This window comes from Barbus barbus (assembly GCF_936440315.1).
Source record: "Barbus barbus genome assembly, chromosome: 12".
In the NCBI taxonomy this organism is placed as follows: Eukaryota; Metazoa; Chordata; class Actinopteri; order Cypriniformes; family Cyprinidae; genus Barbus; species Barbus barbus.
In genome coordinates this window covers 14,714,017-14,733,149 of record NC_136740.1, presented here as the reverse complement: position 1 = coordinate 14,733,149, position 19,133 = coordinate 14,714,017, and the positions used below count along the sequence as shown (strand labels likewise).

Below are 19,133 nucleotides of genomic sequence, written 5' to 3'. Positions count from 1 at the left end.
CTATTTATTAACTGTATTATAGTATGTTAGGGTATGTAATGCATGGCTTGTCAAACATTCTGCTTTCTAAAGGCTTGGATCATTTCAAGCATGTTATTCCATTGACGGCCATAGTTTTTATTGGTAAGAAAAAAAAAGATTTAGCATTTTTATTTATAAGTCCTTGGCATGAAAAACAAAGAAAGAAAAACTCATTCATATGAAGCAGGATCTATGCACGTGAGAGCGTTGTTGAACTTCATTACCCACAAAGCAATGCGCGTAGAGCGTCGCTGTGCGTCAGCTCTAGTTGCCCAGCCACAGAGAAAGAAAGAGGAGGCGCACAGTTTGTTATTGATAGAATAGTTCAGCAATCTTAATATTTTTTTAACGGTTATTATAGTTTAAATTGACATATCCACTACGCGCCTGGGTCAGTCTACAGGCACAGTTTACCCCCGCTCTGGCACACTTGCAACCCGAAATGAGCGGCAGCGGGCGGCCCAGGACTAGCTCGTTTGCTGAGCCTCCTGGGGTCCCGGGAGCCGCTGCAGCCGTCGCCGGTGGAAGCTCTTCAGGAAAGACGGGGGGCGCGCAGGCCTCAGGCGGGAGTTCGTCTGGTTTCGGAAACCTAAAGCTGGGCAGTGAGTATCATTCAACGACATCACACGACAATCCCAATAAATGTGATATTAGTAAACTAGTAAAAGCCCAAGTGCTGGGCCGTGTAGCGTGCTGTTCAATAATTTGTCTGATTATTTTGCCATGATCGCGTTAACCTACTTTAGGCGGCTAACTGGCTAAGCTAACGTGAGCTTGTTTTTGTAGACGGATCAAGGGCTTTGATTGCTCTACATTAGCTCGACAATCCTTCATAAGAGCGCTGGCTAAAAGCATATCTTATGATCGATACCACTGCATCACATTGTGACCACCTTGAACCCTTCTTTAAAATATGATTATTTATTAGATGTTTAGACGTCGCGTTATTGAAGATGTGCTCGTTTGGTAACAAAGCTCAGTTAGCCTGCCGGCAACATCTAACAGGCTGTATCTTCAATTTTGTGTTCGATTTGAACCATTTCATCATGTGCGACCCTGGATGCATTTAGTCGCATCAGAAATGTCTTTAGTAATAATCATAATATTAAGTTCAACCTGCCTAAAGAGGGCCAAATTGGCGTTTGCCTGTCCATATATTTAAAGGAAAAAAAATCATAATCAATATTTATAACATTGTTATTATTAACATAACGTTAAACGACCCAGCCTTCCTACTCGCAATCTAACAGATCATCACAAAGCTTTGAGTACAAACACTGCGTCCCATGAAGAAAAAATGACCCAATGTAAACTTGTGTTTGGGCTACTCCTGTGAAAGCTAGTGGTTTCCCTAGAGGCATAAACCTCTTCATTTGGTGCTCTATAAATGACTCCCAGTGACTGCAGTGCTGGCAGCAGCGCTTATCTAAACTGGTGCTGACTGCTGAATTTCCATGAGTGTTATTACTAGGAATGAGGGGAGATGGAGTGGGTGGATGTACGATTGTTACCCACGAGAAACCTTGAACCAGTAGTTACAACACAGCAACCATTACTGTTTTTGTCCTATTTTTTCAGCATAGTAACCATTTTTAATTACTCTGCTGACATTTGTACTCGCCTAAAAAATTATACCATTAATGTCATTAATGTTTGCATAATGTGTAATATGTCTTTACATTTTTATTTGCAAATACATGATTTTTAAATTCATATACACTCTTCTGCTGGAAGCAGTGATCAAATCGCCATTCAGTTCATCACTGAAAGCCACTAAATGGCATAAACATGATCAATGAACCCATGGCAAAGTGACTGGCCATTAACTGTCCTGAATCCATCTCTCTCATCCTAGAGGATCATATTCGATAGTCTTTTTAATGGCAGGCTCTGGCATTTCAGATTCACGATAGCATCATTTTAGGTGCTATATGATGATGATTTTTATTTTATTTTTTTCTTAAGACATTTATGCACATGTAGCAATTTTTTCTATAGTAATCTTTCTTAATGAGCTTGCCTTCCTGAATAAAAATATATCCATCTCAAATGTAAAGATTTTTGCACGTTTTCCCCATTTTTTTTATGTAACATCCAAAAATTGGCGTTAAAAAGTGAAATTTTATGTGGTGGCAATTTAAATAAGCCACTAATCCACAGTGTTTCTCATCCCACTCGAAGCAGTGTTATTCTGATGAAAAATTCTCAATAGCAGCAACTGTCTGTGTCATGCATGACAACAGCTGTCTGCTCTGCTTTGATCTGGTAAATAATAGTTTTGCCGTGTAATAAAACAAAGCTTTTGTTTTGGTGAATCTGTCATTCCTCCTCTAAATCTAAACTGACAGCAACTGACAGAAAAAAAACCATCACCTGACCCTAGGGCTCTGCTTGTCTCCAGGCATCCCCCATTATTCAGGTCTGCTCTTGGCCACAGGTGGAAATGTGGTCAGACTTCAGTAGACTCCACCCATGTTCAAACAGTCTTAAGGGTGTTTCTGCTATTCCTAGTGATAAGCTCTACCCGTTGTTCTGTTTGGACACGCATCTAAACACGGGTGTTGGATTACTATTAACACCTGTCAGACAGAGTGGCAAACAGGCATAGCGTGCTGGATAAGAGGGCACAGATGAGTTCAAAAAGATCTTACTGCTTTAGATCTAATGCTGGGTTTGGGCTTTTTGCTTGAATGTTTTCATGTTTTTTGAATATAAAGATCTCTCGGGCATTCAGGAGTAGTGTTGAGGAATATTTCACGTTTTACTCATTCTCATGTCGATCTAAACCTGATTGAAATTCTTCCATGGAGTGCGAAAGGAGAAGTTTTAAAGAATGTGCTGCTCACCAGTTCCAATGCAGAGAGGACCTGTGATTTCATGCTTTATAAAGCATGAAAGGCACCACAAAATAATCATAAATGTTGCATGTGACTCGTCTTCTCAAATCACCACACTCAACAGATGATTAGAACTAGAACTAGAACAAAATGCTGTGTGTTATTGTTATTTTATTGTTATTTTCCAGGGGAAATTAAATTCATGTTACTTTTTTGTCATGGATGGACAAATCATGCACTGGTTCAGTGCTTTTGACAGAAGCTAGAGCAGAAATAAAATTTTTTATTTCACTTGTTAGTCCATACAATGGTATGATTCTGCTTTTGTTATAGAAGCTAATGTTTAGAGACCAGCCAAATGTGATACCAATTTTAATGCATTAATTCACCTGATATTACAAAAGCAGTCTAGTAGAAAAAAAAAAAATGTATTTTCCAGTCTCTTACGTACAGGGCTAGTTCACCCTAAAATAAAAATGGTCATTTTACTCTTAACCCTATAAAACAGGGGTCACTGAATTTGGTCCTGGAGGGCCGGTGTCCTGCAGAGTTTAGCGCCAACCCTAATCAGACACACCTGAAGCAGCTAATCAAGCTCTTACTAGTTATACAGGCAGGTGTCTTGAGGCAAGTTGGAGCAAAACTCTGCAGGACACCGGACCTCCAGGATCAAGTTTTATGACCCCTGCTATAAAACATTTGTAAAGAGATCAAAAAACGAATCAATATGAATTGAGCAGTTTAATCCAAGTCTTCTGAAGAGACATGATTGCTTTATATGATGTACAGATTTAGGCTTTTATTCTCATATAAACATAGATCAGCCAACATAAATAGCTCAAACATACTTGTTTAAACCACTTGACCTCATTGGTCCTTGCACCTCAAGCAAGCAAACGTGCTTGAGCTTCCATCACCAAATGTTGCTGTTAACATTTTTAGCTGATTATTGTTTATATGTGAATGAATCAGCAGACTTGGATTAAATTGCAAGAGGCACAGAAATTTCTTAGATTTTATTAAAAATATCATAATTTGTGTTCCAATTATGATCGTATTACTTATGGGTTTGGAACAACACGAATTTTAATTTTAAAGCTGAACAAACCCTTTTAAACAGGAATTAAACGAGGACTAAGGTAAATTGTCAGATGTCTGACCATTTTTAATAGGCGACAGCATTCATATAACATTAGTCCAGGTAATACATGGAAAAAACTGACTCTTGTCGTTTAAATCTCTATTCTTTTGAGCAGTCGGATCTTTCGGTCAAAGGCCTTTTGCTTAAAACAAAAAAAAACACTTGTTTTGTTGTGTGTTTAGGGGATAGTGGAAAAGTGACAACGGTAGTAGCCACACCAGGGCAGGGTCCGGACCGTCCTCAAGAGGTCTCGTACACCGACATCAAGGTGATCGGGAATGGCTCATTTGGAGTGGTGTACCAGGCTCGACTCATCGACAGCCAGGAGATGGTGGCCATAAAGAAGGTGCTTCAGGATAAGAGGTTCAAGGTAAGATGAGGAAGAAAACCTGATTGTGTACAAACTAATGTCAGTATCATAATAAAATGCATAAAACCGTTTCCAACATGAAATGTTTTTACTTGTAATGCTACAAGCCCTTTAAATAGGGCTGCTACAATCACGTTGAATTTTTTTGTCATATTGCGATTTGAACAGCGATAAACATTTTATATCTCATGTTGCTTCTGCTTAATATCAAAGCTAAAAGAACAAAAGGGCTTAAGATCACATTGAAAACACCCCCTTTTCAGTTCATCGGTGTGTTCATAAACTACAAACTTGCCTTATGACTCCAGTTGTTTTGTCCAGGCTGTACTGCCTTGAGGAAATGTTGCTCTTCACATTTTGAAAGAGCTGAACCTCTTTCAAACTGACTCGAAAGTAGGGCTGAACGATTAATTGCATTTGTGATAATATATGAAAACAACACGATTTTTTTACCCCTGGAGGCTGCAATAGAGTGGGGGAACTATGATGTCACTTTGTCGGCAGATCGGCTGTTAGCATCAAACTGGTTCCCTCGACAAAAAGCCAATAGGCTTTTGGATAATCGCAAAAAATTAGCTCTGTGTTCAATCATAGTTCATGAAACTTACACGTTTTGTCCATCAAGATGATCTTTGCCTAAATAAAGTGCCAGAACTGAAAAGCTAAACTTATGTTGTAGAATAAAAGGTGAAAGTATCTTGAGCATGTTTAACCACGGACCTTATTTAAGGGATTTAATCAAAATCCCATTCAAAAAACCCATTGACTCTGGGACGCAGGAACCGGAAGTGCTAAAATGCTAACTCGCTTCCAGGTTTTCACCTACAAAGTGACATCATAGTTCCACCACTCTATTACACTGTCACATCACACGTGAGAGTAAAGAGGTGTGTTCGACTTGAAGATCGATCGGTCTATGACATCAAAGTACGGCGAGAGAAAGCATAAGGAGACATCTTCTCTCTTATAACTCTCGCGGTCCTTTGACACACACCAATCAGTCTCAGCAGCGCTAGCATCAAGTTGACACACTGCAGTGAGTCAGCCTCCAAAAACGTGATGTTTAGCCCCTGAAATGCAAATCTTACCAGGGGAACCCCTCCAAAAAAAATTTATTTTACCACCCTGAATGCAATTTTTACCAGTGGACCCCCTTCGAAACGCGATTAGGCTTGTTTTGGGTTGCAATTGGGCGGGTTTTGTTGTGAAAACCTGGCAACCCTAGCATGCTACGCGTGGAAATGTTTTAGTGTATATATTAACTTCAAAACGGCACATGGAAATTACTCGAGCATTAACAGTGTTACGATGCATTTCATTACTGAAGACTTCGACCTCAAGATAAAATAGGCTATAAAATAAGGTAATACAATGGTGTGAAAAAGTGTTGCCCCCCTTCCTGGTTTTGTTTTTGTTTGTTTTTTTGCATGTTTGTCACACTTTAATGTTTCAGATCATCAAACAAATTTAAATATTAATCAAAGATAACACAAGTAAACACAACATGCAGTTTTTAAATGAAGGGTTTTTTTTATGAAGGGAAAACAAAATCCAAACCCACATGGCCCTGTGTGAAAAAGTGTTTGCCAACCCCCCCCCCAGGAGCCAGAAATGTTTGAAATTGCTCACATGTGAGCCTGGAATACTTGCATACATGCATTCGTAACGCATGTTAATGAAACGCACCCCACAAACCTGTAGGGATTTAAATGGCAATAGGCCTATGTCTCATCTTAGCCCCGAAACACACATAAATACCAGTGTAAATGGAAGCATTCTGAGTGTGAAAACACTGAATCATGACAGCATAAGGCACGGCCTTCTACCTTGAATTGAGCATTGCTTGAAAACTGTATATTTAATGAAAAATATAATACATGCACACAAGTTTTAAATAGGCTGCACAGTCAGAGAAACACACTTCCATAGATGAATGCATTAAATAAGATGGATGTTTGATTTTCACGCTGTGACTTTACCGTCCTTCACACCATTTCTTTCTCCACAGAACCGTGAGCTACAGATAATGAGGAAGTTGGACCACTGTAATATTGTCAGGCTACGCTACTTCTTCTACTCCAGTGGAGAAAAGGTTATTTTTCTGTCCAACCTTTGAGTTTTTATATTCCCAGTGATATTAATTTGTCATGGTGAATAATATATATTTGAAGAATGTTATCTCTGTTGAACAATCTTCTCTCTTTCTCTCCTCAGAAAGATGAAGTGTATCTAAATCTGGTGCTTGATTTTGTACCAGAAACCGTGTACAGGGTGGCACGCCACTTCAACAAGTCCAAGACCACCATCCCCATTATCTATGTCAAAGTAAGTCTGTGTAGTCATGACTGCTGCTACTGTGCCCATTCATATGTACATGTACAATAAACAATAACATCTCTTTCTCTCTTTCCTCCCCCACAATCTGTCTTTCTATCTCAGGTGTATATGTATCAGTTATTTCGCAGTCTGGCATATATTCATTCCCAAGGCGTCTGCCATAGAGACATAAAGCCACAGAATCTCCTGGTGGACCCAGACACAGCTGTACTCAAACTGTGTGACTTTGGCAGGTGTGTGGTCTGATGTGGCATGTATTTGAAACACACCCATGTACAGTTGAGGTCAAAAGTTTATATACACATTGCAAAATGTTAATTATTTTACCAAAATAAGAGAGATCATACAAAATGCATGTTATTGTTTATTTAGTACTGACCTCAATAAGACATTTCATATAAAAGACGTTTACATATCCACAAGAGAAAATAATAAATGATTTTATAAAAATGACCTCATTTAAAAGTTTACATGCGCTTGATTTTTAATACTGTGTTGTTACCTGAATGATCCACAGCTGTGTTTTTTGTTTAGTGGTAGTTGTTCATGAATCCCTTGTTTGTCCTGAACAGTTAAACTGCCTGCTGTTCTTCAGAAAAATCCTCCAGGTCCCACAAATTATTTGTTTTTTTCAGCATTTTTGTGTATTTAAACCCTTTCCAACTATGATTTTGTGATGCATCTTTTCTAGTGCTGTGTTTGATACAACGTTGTATCATCACTGAGATTTGACGATACGAGTATCGATACAGCTGGCCCCACTTGCGCAATACCGAAATATCTGCTAAGTGTGATACTTATCTTTGTCAGCCTGGCATCCATATGTACGCGCTCTCTCCATTGTGGTTAAACGCACTTGCTTTCTGAAAACACCGGGTAGCTTGCAGTTTAACGATCTCCACTTCAATACTCTATTCCCAGAAAAGCGTAATTCATCAAGTGTTCACTTATGAGGGAGAGAAAAAGAGAGAGATGCTGTGTATGTATGAATTACCACCATAGCAGTGAAGCTGTGGCTTTAATTCCCTTAGAAACAATGCTGCTACCAGCTCCTTGTTGAGAAAGATAATGTAGCTCTTGAACGATTAAGCTATTTTATAGATAAAATTGTGGGGCAGCGCTGCCTGCTCTGCCTATAGTTCCCAGAAAACAAAATCAGTTAAATTTACCCTGATCTTCAAATTCAAAAAGTTTTCACCCAATGGAAAACTTGCATGGTTTTTCCTTCTGGAGCATCAGTGAATGTTTGAACCTTCTGTAATAGTTGTATATGAGTTCCTAAGGCCCCGTTTACATTAGTGTGTTTTCGTTTTAAAACATAACTTTTGCTACGGTTACGCCTATCGTTTACACTACTCTGGCGTTTTCGAGGTCGAAAACGGATACTTTTGAAAACGCTGCAGACCTCGTTTTAGTTTGAAAACTCCAGAGTTGCGTTTCAGTGTAATTGGATCAAAACAGAGATTTTGAAAACTAGCACGTGGCTGCCCATATTCACACTGCGTATCCTTGACGACCGTGTAAACAATAACATCATGCTCATTGTTGTACCCATAGATGTGTATAGGTAGATTCCCCATTCAACTGCTCCAAGCACGTAGACGCGTCCGCCATCTAAATGATAGGAATCTACCTATACATATCTATTGTTGTACCTACATGAAAATGTTGAAAAACCAAAGACTTTGTGGGACCTGGAGGATTTTTCTGAAGAACAGCAGGCAGTTTAACTGTTCAGGACAAACAAAGGACTAATGAACAACTATCACTAAACAACAAAACTCACTATTAAGACCGTATTAACAACACAGTTTTAAGAATCAAGTGCGTGTAAACTTTTGAACGGGGTCATTTTTATAAATTCCACTATTTTGAAATATCTAATTCAGGACAGTACTAAATAAAAAAATACATGCATTTTGAATGATCCCTCTCATTTTGGTAAAATAATTAACATTTAGCAGATTCTTCAAGGTGTCTGTAAACTTTTGACCTCAACTGTATAAGATCATCATTTATGTGAATATGTAAATATGTGCTTACCCCTCAATAACAAAATGGTAATTCAAAAGTGGCAACTCCAAAACAAACTGCAAATGAACTTTTTGTTCTGATTTAGTTTGAAATTATTTCACACTAGTTCATTCTTTGATTATGCGTGAAGTATATTGGGGCATTTACACTACAATCTGCCTAGTAACAGAAAGTTTGGGCCTGTCAAACTTGTGTGCATTTGTGTCCTGCGGTGGGAATCTTGAAATTTGACTTAGATTCGGAGAACCTTGGTCTGATTCCAAAATGTTTTTAATTCAACTATTATGTGAAAAGATTGCCAATTGTACGCCTTCGTATACAGCCCACTGTATCATTGTTTATTTTTAATACGATTTTTATAACCCTAAATTGTGTGATCTCCACAGTGCAAAACAGTTAGTTCGTGGGGAGCCCAATGTGTCATACATCTGTTCGCGGTATTACCGCGCTCCCGAACTAATATTCGGAGCCACGGATTACACATCCAACATTGATATCTGGTCAGCTGGCTGTGTATTAGCAGAGCTGCTTCTGGGACAGCCCATATTCCCCGGTGACAGTGGAGTGGACCAGCTAGTGGAGATCATCAAGGTGAGTGGAAGATCTTCAGTACTGTATTTTGAAGTGCAAGCATAGTCACAAGTCTAAATTCTCTCTCTCTCTCTGTCCAACCTACGCAGGTTTTGGGGACCCCGACAAGAGAACAGATCCGAGAGATGAACCCCAACTACACAGAGTTTAAATTCCCACAGATCAAAGCACACCCATGGACGAAGGTAAAGCACCTGTTGCTGTGATAGTTCAGTAATCTCACAGACAGAATCATTTTAGGACTTTATAGAATGGTATACTAGTGATGCTCCGAAATAACTTTGGTAACAAATTTTCATTTAGCTGAAAACCAAATATAAAAATAGGGTTTATTTATCAAATGTATTTGATAAAGAATACTTAAGATAAAAGCTGAGTTACATTTAAACAATTATATTGCGCATAATGCAGTTTAGAGACATTTTGTTCATCAACTGAAAAAAGCATAGACTAAACTGTGTTTTCATTAAATTGAAGATAGATTTAAATTGATATTGTCGTACCAGCTGTAGTGTCCACTCAGCTGACATGTTTACCTGTGATTTATCCACATTGTTTGTATGAAATAGATGCTGACATAGTCAAAACATGCCATCTGATCAGCGCTAGTTTAACGCCACTGTTCCGGTCAGTGATTTTGGCCCTCTAAAACTGTTTAGGCTGATTCATTTTGAAACTGGTCTTTCGTTTTTAAGCTTGTCAGGTGTGACATTTCCCTGTGAATCTGTGCGTTTGTTAGGTGTTTAAGCAGAGGACCCCTCCTGAAGCCATCTCGTTGTGTTCTCGTCTGTTGGAGTACACACCGGTGACACGGCTCTCTCCGCTGGAGGCCTGTGCACACGCTTTCTTTGACGAGCTGCGCCAGCCAAATGCCCGTCTGCCTAATGGCCGAGAACTTCCTCAACTCTTCAACTTCAGCCCTGTGGGTGAGTTGAACTGAAAGAACTGCCACTTCTATTCAGATTGAGCCTCGTCGCATTAATCGGAGGCACATGCTCTCTCTTTCTATATTTTTGTCTTTTTATCTTACATTAGAAAACTCTTACAGTTTAGTATGTTGAGGCAGTACTTATTTAAAGAGCTAATTTTGTCTGATGCCTACGATGGTATTTTACCTAAAATGTGTTATGGTGAGTGTCTGATCTGAGGTATTCTGTAAAGAAAACGATATAAAAAGCATTTACAAAACTCAGCACAACAAATGTGCCTGACATACATGGTTGTTTCAGAAGTGAACATTCTAATAAGCAACTAAAAAATAGCAACACAGTCAGTATGTGAATACAATGGTTGCATGCAAAAAAAAGGATTTAGTTCCAAAATTGATGCTGGCACTATTGATGTTCCTTAAAGAAAAAAAGATTAAACATTGCTTATTTTAGCCTTACAGCTTGGCCTTTATATGCTAAAAAAAAATTGTTACCTTTTTAATTAGTAATACTATTCATTACTTCAGTGTTTCCCAATCACTGTGCCATGGCACACTGTCGAGTGTGCTGTGGAAAATGATCAAAAACATCCTATCTCTATTATATTTCGTGATTTTTTTATTTTTTTTAATCAGTGCTATTGGTCATCGTCATGTCTATTTGTGGGTTTTAGAAATATTTAACCAATGAAAAGCATTCAAAGGAGCGTGTGACTAAACCTCGTAACACCATTGGATCCTCAAATTGTCAGTCAGACCTTATAACTCCACCCTGCCTCCATTCAGAATGAAGTGCCGCGACACGGAGTTTGCAGACGCCTACTTCTTTGCAATGCAAGGGTAAATAAAGAACTGATGTTTGAAAAAGGGCAGCATTTTCTTTACTCCAGAATCACTGTCTGTAAAGGCTAATGTTTTTTTTGTTTGAGGAGTGGAGAAGAGTCTTAGCATTTGCCGTCTAGGTGTAGCCAATACACTTTTGTACATTTTAAATATCCTGTGCAAAGCGGTTCATCATTTATATTATGAAGTTTTGGCCAAATATGTGACCCTGGACCACAAAACAATCGCTGGGGTGTATTTGTAGCAATAGCCAAAAAAGCTTTTTTTTTTTTTTTTTTTGAGTGCTTAGTGGTGTGCCGTGGGATTTATTTTACTTATCAAAACTGTGTCGCGGCAGAAAAAAAGATTGGGAGAAACTGCATTACTGTAAAGTGAGTGTGTCTTTAACTTAACTACATGTTGTCAAATGAACAGTAATTAGACTGATTTAAGTCTAATGAACCTAAAAGTAAACACATCGGACCAATGGTTTTTGGTTAATTATAAATGATTCTCTGCTATGTGAATAAGTATGTTAGATTGAAGCTTGAGCATAATTTTAACCAGTTTGTAAGTAATTAATTCACGATTTATCATAGCAGCTTGGAATTTTCATTCTTGCACACCAACAGAAACATCCCGATTAGCAAAGCACAAATCTGATTAAATTATATTTCTGATTAATGCATATAAAGTTTTCTTGATCAATTAGAATTTGAATTATAACTACTAATATACATAACTATTCAAAAAAATTTTTGTAAAGAAATGACCTTTTCATTAAGGATGCATTTTATTGATCAAAAGTGACAGTAAACGTCATGTTAAAAATATAAAGTGTATAGCCTATATTTAAAATTTGAACTGTGTTTATCAAAGAATCCTAATAAAATTATCACTGTTGCCACAATTTTAAGCAAATCTGTTTTCAACATTGATAATTAGAAATGTTTCTTGAGCACTAAATCGGTATTATTGAACGATCGTGACTTCTGGAGAAATGACTGATAAAATTCAGCTTTGCATCACATTTTAAAATGTATTAAAACAGAAAAGTTATTTTAAATTGTAAAAAATTCACAATATTACTGGTTTTGCTGTATTTTTACTTAAATCCTGTCTTGGTGGGCAAGAGTCTTCAAAAAACATCAAAACATTTTTTTGACCCCAAACATTTGAATGGCAACGTTAACAACTTAAGTGCATATAACTTAAACATTGTATTATTTTACATTACATTATTTCACTTTACATGCAATTTACTACAGTAATGGTGTGCAGAGGTTTTTAAGATGATCATGTCTGTTTGTTAAAAGGCAGCAGACTATAAACTGGCCACTCAATGAGCTGAAGTGCACTCAATGTATTTATACTTCTAGTGCCTATAGGAACAATTCTGCACACTTACACCAATGGCAGAGCTTGAAATTATGATTTGATTCATTGCCACGTGAATCTTCCCCCACTGCAATAGATCCTCAAAATGAATGCAGAAAAGTGAACTTAAGCAAAAATGTCAGCGCCACCTATATTGAGTGATTCTGTAATCTGCCAGCTAAAAAAAGGGTGTAATTTTAAAAGCCAGTGGTTCCCTACTCCATTTCTTGGTCTGGAGCTCTGCAAATTGTGGGTAAAATGGTACATTTGGTTAATCAACTTTTTTTTTTTTTTTTTTTCTTGTGCTCGTCTTAACCCATGCATCAAATTTGGCCTTTTTAGGAAACTTGGAAGGTAATAATTCTGCTGCTTGTAATTTGAGATGGCTTTCACATCCTATGATGCAAGTAAAAAGCTATTTAGGGTTTTGACGCGTTTAGATATTGATGGCTAACTTCTTTGTCTTTCTCCCCCCCCGCAGAGCTGTCTATCCAACCACAGTTGAACTCCACTCTCATTCCTCCCCATGCTCGCTCGCAGACGACACCTGCCTCACACGGTACTGATCGCACATACATAGCAAATGCCTTTTGATTTACCCTTCCTGTCAGTCTATATGCATTTGTGAATCCACATGTCCTGTTATTTTATGTGTGTGTTCACAGAGGGCAGCGGTTCAGACGGTCCAGCCCAGTCTAGCTCAGCACCGGGACCCCTGAGCAACAACACCTAATTGTTCCCTTGACATTACTGCGGCGTTATCACCCCTCTCTCCTCATCCCATCTTTCTCATTCCTCTCTCCTTCCCAAAAGCAGCTCCAAACAGTCTCTCTCTCACACGCTCTCTCTCTCTCAAACACACAAGCACGCACACTCATCACCTCGTGTTATGTGTCGTCATGATGAAAGAAGTGTGTGATGCCCAGATTGATGACGCCAATCGTCACAGGAGGAGATAATGAGGTCGATTTAAATATAGTATGATGATTGTCATGTTTCGGTTTAAAGACTGGGAAGGGCCGCTTGGGACACATGTGCCCCCTAGTGGCATGAAGAGCACCGCACAGTTACTGCTCTCTGCCTCTGGTACCATCCATTTGACTTTTAAACAATGTCGAGCTGGTTTAATTTTGTTTTCTTTCTTTTTTTTTTGCTCTTAAACTGATAAGTTTTAGCTTTCTTTAGGTGTTCTTGCATGAAGCAAGGACTACGATGGGTTTTATGAAGCAGTGAGTGTGAGATGTCAGTGTTTGTGTGTCGGGATGTGCTGTTTCTCTTCGCAGAGCCGAAATTGGTGTCTTAATATGTGCGAATGTCAATTTTAAGTAATCAGTGCACACTCTTTTGTTTTAATTTCTTTTAAGGAGAGTATTTGAAGAAGTCGAGACAAGGTTTCATTATAAAATGTGCTCACTTCATTCGTTTTTTTGTTTTTTCTTGTGCATGCGCATACACACACACACACACACACACACATAGCTGGTAGGTCTGTCCCATCACTAGCTGTATTAGCTGTTCTGTTGTGCATTATGGAGTCTATGCCATGTGTATGTTTTTATACATCGGCATGCCCGTTAAATGTGGATTTAGCGGATCTAAGAGACACGTTGATGCATGAGCCCACACACACACGCACCATGAACACTTAGCAAATGAGACTGGAGCTGTTTGTCTTTCCCTTCTTCCATCCTTCCCATCTCCTCCTCCTCCTCTCTCATTGCTAATATGTAAATGCCATGTACCTTTTATTTTGTTATTTTTGTTATTTTTATTCTGTTGTCCTTGTAATTAGATTTTTCTCCTAGTGGAGCAGTGCTGGTATGAGCAGAAACCAGCCTTTCTTGGTCTATATCTCTTTCTCTCTCTCGCCCTCCCGCCCTCTTTCCTCCTATCCCTTCATCATACAACTGTATATAACATTTCATCCAGCCTCTCCCTGCGTCCGGGGAGAAAGACAAAACTGAACAAAATTTTGTTTTTACCTGATATCTCTCAGTCTCTTTCTCTTACTCTCTCTCCTCATCCACCCGCCTGCCTGCCCTTCTCCCTCCTCATCAGTGTTAATTCTGATCCTTTTATTTATTGTATTGCTGTCTGATTCTGTTTTTAACAATCTGATGGGGGAGTGGTTTGTGTGTGCGATGTCATTTGGTGTAACGTTCATATCTCAATCTCTGGAATATTGTCTCACGGAATGTTCTGGAAAGGTCAGGTACACACTACCACACACAGGCTGCTCGGTTAAAGGGAGAGAGAGGGAGAGATAAACAATGTTTTTGTTTGTTGGTATAAATAATAAACTCATTAATAAAGTTATCAAGTGTCTTTGTGGGTTAAATTGTTTATTTACCATGGATTATCCAATTGTTGAAACATTTTTGAACAGTAAATGCCATAAAAAATCTTTAAATATTTAAAATAGCATAAAAAATTTATAAAACAAATTTAATGGAAAGATATTCAAAAGGCTCAAACAAATCAGTATTTTTGTTGTCTGAAAACACCATTATTAAAAAAATTAATTCAAAAAGTAGGTTTGAAAAAGCAAGAATGCATTTTACAATATTATTGTATTTATTTTAATTAATTTCATAATTAAATCAAATTATCAATTTATCATGTTTTTTAATCAAATTATTTTAGTAATTGGCATTAATACTCCTACTGTTTTCAACTTTGTCTTAAACATGCAGATACCTTGGATTTGTTAAAGGGTGGATGTAGCTTCTGAAAATTAGGTAAAAAAAACTGAATAAAAAAAGTTTAGGTGTTTGTTAAAGGGAAGGAATAACGAAATGCTCTCTAGAGATCAACAGGTTTGGAGACACCAGTGTTTTTGATCACCAGTGGGGGTCCTCGTGAATTCAGAATCTGAACATCCTTCAAAATTCAGTTGCTTTATTAGGGGCCAAGCACCACTGGCGTTCTTTTTCTTCTTCTGCCATTGCGTCTATGGCAGCCCATAGAACCGATTGCGGGAAAGTTGTAAAATTTGGCACACTGATAGAGGACAGTCTCAATACTAACCACAGCAAGTTTGGAGTCTCTAACTAAAACTCTCTAGCGCCACCACGTGTCCAAATTTTCTATAATTTTATGCTAATAACTTTTGAACCGTAAGGCAAAAAATGAATTTTTTTCCTCTGAATCCTTGGCTCAAGCCGAGTCGAATGAAGTCCAAAATTCAAAAATCGTAAGGTTTAGTTTTTTTCACTCTTTTCAATTGTTCGTAAAATCTACTTTTCCGAACTCGTCCTAGACGGTTCGTCCGATTTTCACCAAAATTGGCTCAGATCATCTTCAGACCATGCTGGCAAAAATTTATGTAATTCAAGTTGATTCGTCCAACCGTTCTCGAATAACACACTAACGAATTTGTCGAAATGCGTGCAAAAATGGATATGAGGCTATATCTACGCAACGGTTTGGCGTATTGAGACCAAACTTGGGGTGTGTTATAAAAAGCATGACTTGAGACTACCTGCGGTGTTTCGGCGCTGTGCCACCTAGCGGTCAGGAGATATGAAATGCATATATTTGCTTATAACTTGTGAATTGTTTGGCCAAAAATCACAAAACTCTCTTTAGATTCGGTGCTTCATGCAGAGTCGATTTTCCCATATCAGCCATTTTGGGCGTCAGCCATTTTGAATTTTGTAGTAAAACGGTATATTTTACGAACGCATTGACGAATCGTTACGAAACTTGGTATGGGTTATCAGCACGATGCCCTGAAATGGCCTGAGAAGTTTCGAGCCACCTAGTGGTAAAATCAAATATTCACATGCTTATAACTTTGGGTATGGTCAACTTATTTTCACGGAAGTCAGCTTTTAGACTCCTGAATCCTTGCCGAGTCCAGTGGTACCAAACTTGCCAGGTTTTGCCTTATGGTTTGTTCAAAGTTGTATCGTAGCGCTTAAAAAACATTTGCCAATATCTTAGAAACCGTTACTGCGATCGACACGAAACCACCGTAGGAAATTCGAAAACATAGCATCCCGGCTATATGCTAATGCCCAATTGCCAAATTTTTCATAGTGAGTGGCACAAAAATGCAAACAAAGTTAGTAGTCAGTCATTTTTCATCTACTCGTATACAAACATGTCTGTAACTCCAAAACAAAATTAGATATTTTCACCAAATTTGACATATGTATGGGCACACTCTTAAGGGGACACAAAAATTTGGTGGGGTTGTGCCTCTTAGTGGCGCTATAACTGAACAAAACATGAAATTGCCATTGACTACAATGGAGTATTATGATATAAAATGCTATATTTTACGAATACATTAGTTTACCATTACGAAACTTTGTATGTACCATCGAGACCATGACCTGAAAGTACTCAAAAACTTTTGAGACAGTGGCACCTAAAAACCTACTTTTTCAAACTCCTCCTAGACCGTTGGTCTGATTTTCACCAAAATCGAATCATATCATCTTCAGACTATGCTGACAAAAAGTTATGGATTTTGTGTTGATAGACAAAACCGTTTTCGCATACCACACCAATGAATTTGAGGCATGATGCCAAAATGACACTTGAGGCCATATCTCTGCAATGCTTTGGCATATTGACACCAAACTTTGTGTGTGCCATTGTCACCTCACACAGAACACATCACATCGATTTGATAGTGGTGCCACCTGTTGGTAAAAAGTGAAAAGTCATTCAATCATATTACTAGTTTAAATAATTTTTCAGCCATTTGGACTACAATAATCTTAAAAATGGCGTTAGTTACTCATTGCTGCAGTTTGTCTGATGTTTGCTTCTGTAGTGCTTGGCCCTGTAATTGCTGCTTGCAGCTATATTTTTCCTCTTTACTCGTTGCTTCAGCTGAGGGTCACAATTTGAAATGCCTTATTGCATTTTTATGATTGTAGTACATTTGCATTGCCTGACATTCAAAGAATAATGGCACCAGATGTTCAGTTCTGAGTAGACTTTCAATTCGGCACAACTATGTGTTTAGACTGAAAAGCCCCTGACAACAAAAGCCAATCAGGAAGTTCTGGAAGCCTCTGTTGTCCTCTATTCACACACTGATTAACGTTAACATTTGTAAATTAGCTCAGATTAGAGGGTGGTGGTAAGAAATTAAATAATGAAGAAAAATGTTAATGTTGTTTGTGTTGATTTGACCTTATAATCATTATTTTCAATCTTATCTCACTTATTGCATTCATTTTTCTTCAAGTCAACAAATAAAAATTCCATTTTTCTTTAAAAAAAAGTGTAACCCTACTGTCTGTTGTCCATCGCTTTTCATGAAGTAATTCACATTTTTTAACAATATTACAACTGTATGACAAACAATAGGCCTACCATTTGTGACGACTACTTTATTCACTCTAGAAGTAATATAACCTTACTTTTTTCATTAGAGGAGACAGAGACCTCAGCTCAAGTCCTTTGGCATAAGTGTGATTACTTTATAAGCCACTGAGCCATCATACACTGAATACTAATGGAGTGTTTGTTTCAGACAGGCAGATATCCGGTCACCTTGCTGACTTGAACTTCAAGCAACTTTATTATTTCTCTAGTCTTATCACGTCTGAACAAAGAATTGCAAAGCACCCTAACTTTTAGACTTACAGGTGACGAAAAAAAAGATTTGTTTACTTGTCAAAGGTTTTGAACTACTGTGTTTAAGCTAAATAGATTCTGTATGGCCTACTATGGCATATTAATGAAACATTGACATGATTGTCAATTGATATTTGACTAAAGGACATTAAACTTTTCCCCATCTATTATGGGCCTATACATATGTGATCGTCATTTATGAACAAGTTTAATTTCTTTATCTTTATAACAGCAAAAACTTTTCTGTTACAACCTCTGTAAGTGACTTTTAATCTTAGAAATGTAAAAGGGTTATATGTGATTATGAAATAATTTGAATGTCATTTTAATCAGATTTTGTTTCATTACTGATTTTTAATCTCAAATCAAAAATACCAAATGAATAATTAAATCCAATAGTAAAATGTCATGTCTTGATTTTTGTTTCTAATGACATTCAAAGCAGATCTATATTGTTGAATCTTGTTTATGCAACTTGGTTTGTATATAAATAAAAAAAAACAATGGTTGTATACCATTGTTAGCAGTTAGAGACATCCAAAACATTCTGGAAAAAGAGATGTAGGCTACAAAATGTATAAAAATGTATTTCTGCTCAATGAATATACTTTATTTTTGTTCAGTGAATATAATTTCTTTTGGAGAATTTTCAATATCCAATTAAAATAGTCACAGATTTTGATATTTTCCTCTCTAACTTAAATGTCTACTGATGATTTTTTTTTTTACTGCTTTGAACACTAACACAGAAAGGCATTCAAAACTGGGAGATTTACATATCATGACCGAGATTACACTCAATTTTCAGTCACACAAAAAAAAACAAAAATAAAAACAATGGGGGGAAACGAAAATACATACATATATAAAAATACAAAGAAGAAGTATGGGAGTAGGAGGTTCTCACATTACAAAAACAAAATCTTCTAATAAAGTCTATAAAAATCTTGCTTTGGGACTTTTCATCTCTCCTAACGTTTCCTAATATATTACAAATTCCTCTAATCATGGGGGAATTTTTCAAAATTTACATTTCAGCAAAAGCAACAAATTATTTATTACATAGGATATCTTTTT

At 37.5% G+C, this 19,133-nt stretch overlaps 1 protein-coding gene across 1 annotated transcript; it reads left to right on the top strand.

The window, feature by feature from the left end:
• The first annotated feature begins 264 nt into the window (after positions 1 to 264).
• On the top strand, positions 265 to 14,783 carry LOC306878205 (glycogen synthase kinase-3 beta-like). The gene is made up of 10 exons (XM_079430402.1): positions 265 to 623; positions 4,182 to 4,369; positions 6,378 to 6,461; positions 6,584 to 6,694; positions 6,809 to 6,939; positions 9,127 to 9,331; positions 9,421 to 9,516; positions 10,071 to 10,257; positions 12,940 to 13,017; positions 13,124 to 14,783. Exons 1-10 carry the CDS (start codon positions 464 to 466, stop codon positions 13,189 to 13,191), a joined length of 1,308 nt encoding a protein of 435 aa, XP_079286528.1. The 5' UTR covers positions 265 to 463; the 3' UTR covers positions 13,192 to 14,783.
• Positions 14,784 to 19,133: the final 4,350 nt, after the last annotated feature.

Excerpts from the sequence above, each read along its gene's own strand:
- LOC306878205 (XM_079430402.1), top strand. The coding sequence starts at position 464 with ATGAGCGGCAGCGGGCGGCCCAGGACTAGCTCGTTTGCTGAGCCTCCT. Across the intron at positions 6,462-6,583 it reads TCTACTCCAGTGGAGAAAAG|AAAGATGAAGTGTATCTAAA; the intron begins GTTATTTTTCTG and ends TTCTCTCCTCAG. Across the intron at positions 9,332-9,420 it reads AGCTAGTGGAGATCATCAAG|GTTTTGGGGACCCCGACAAG; the intron begins GTGAGTGGAAGA and ends CAACCTACGCAG.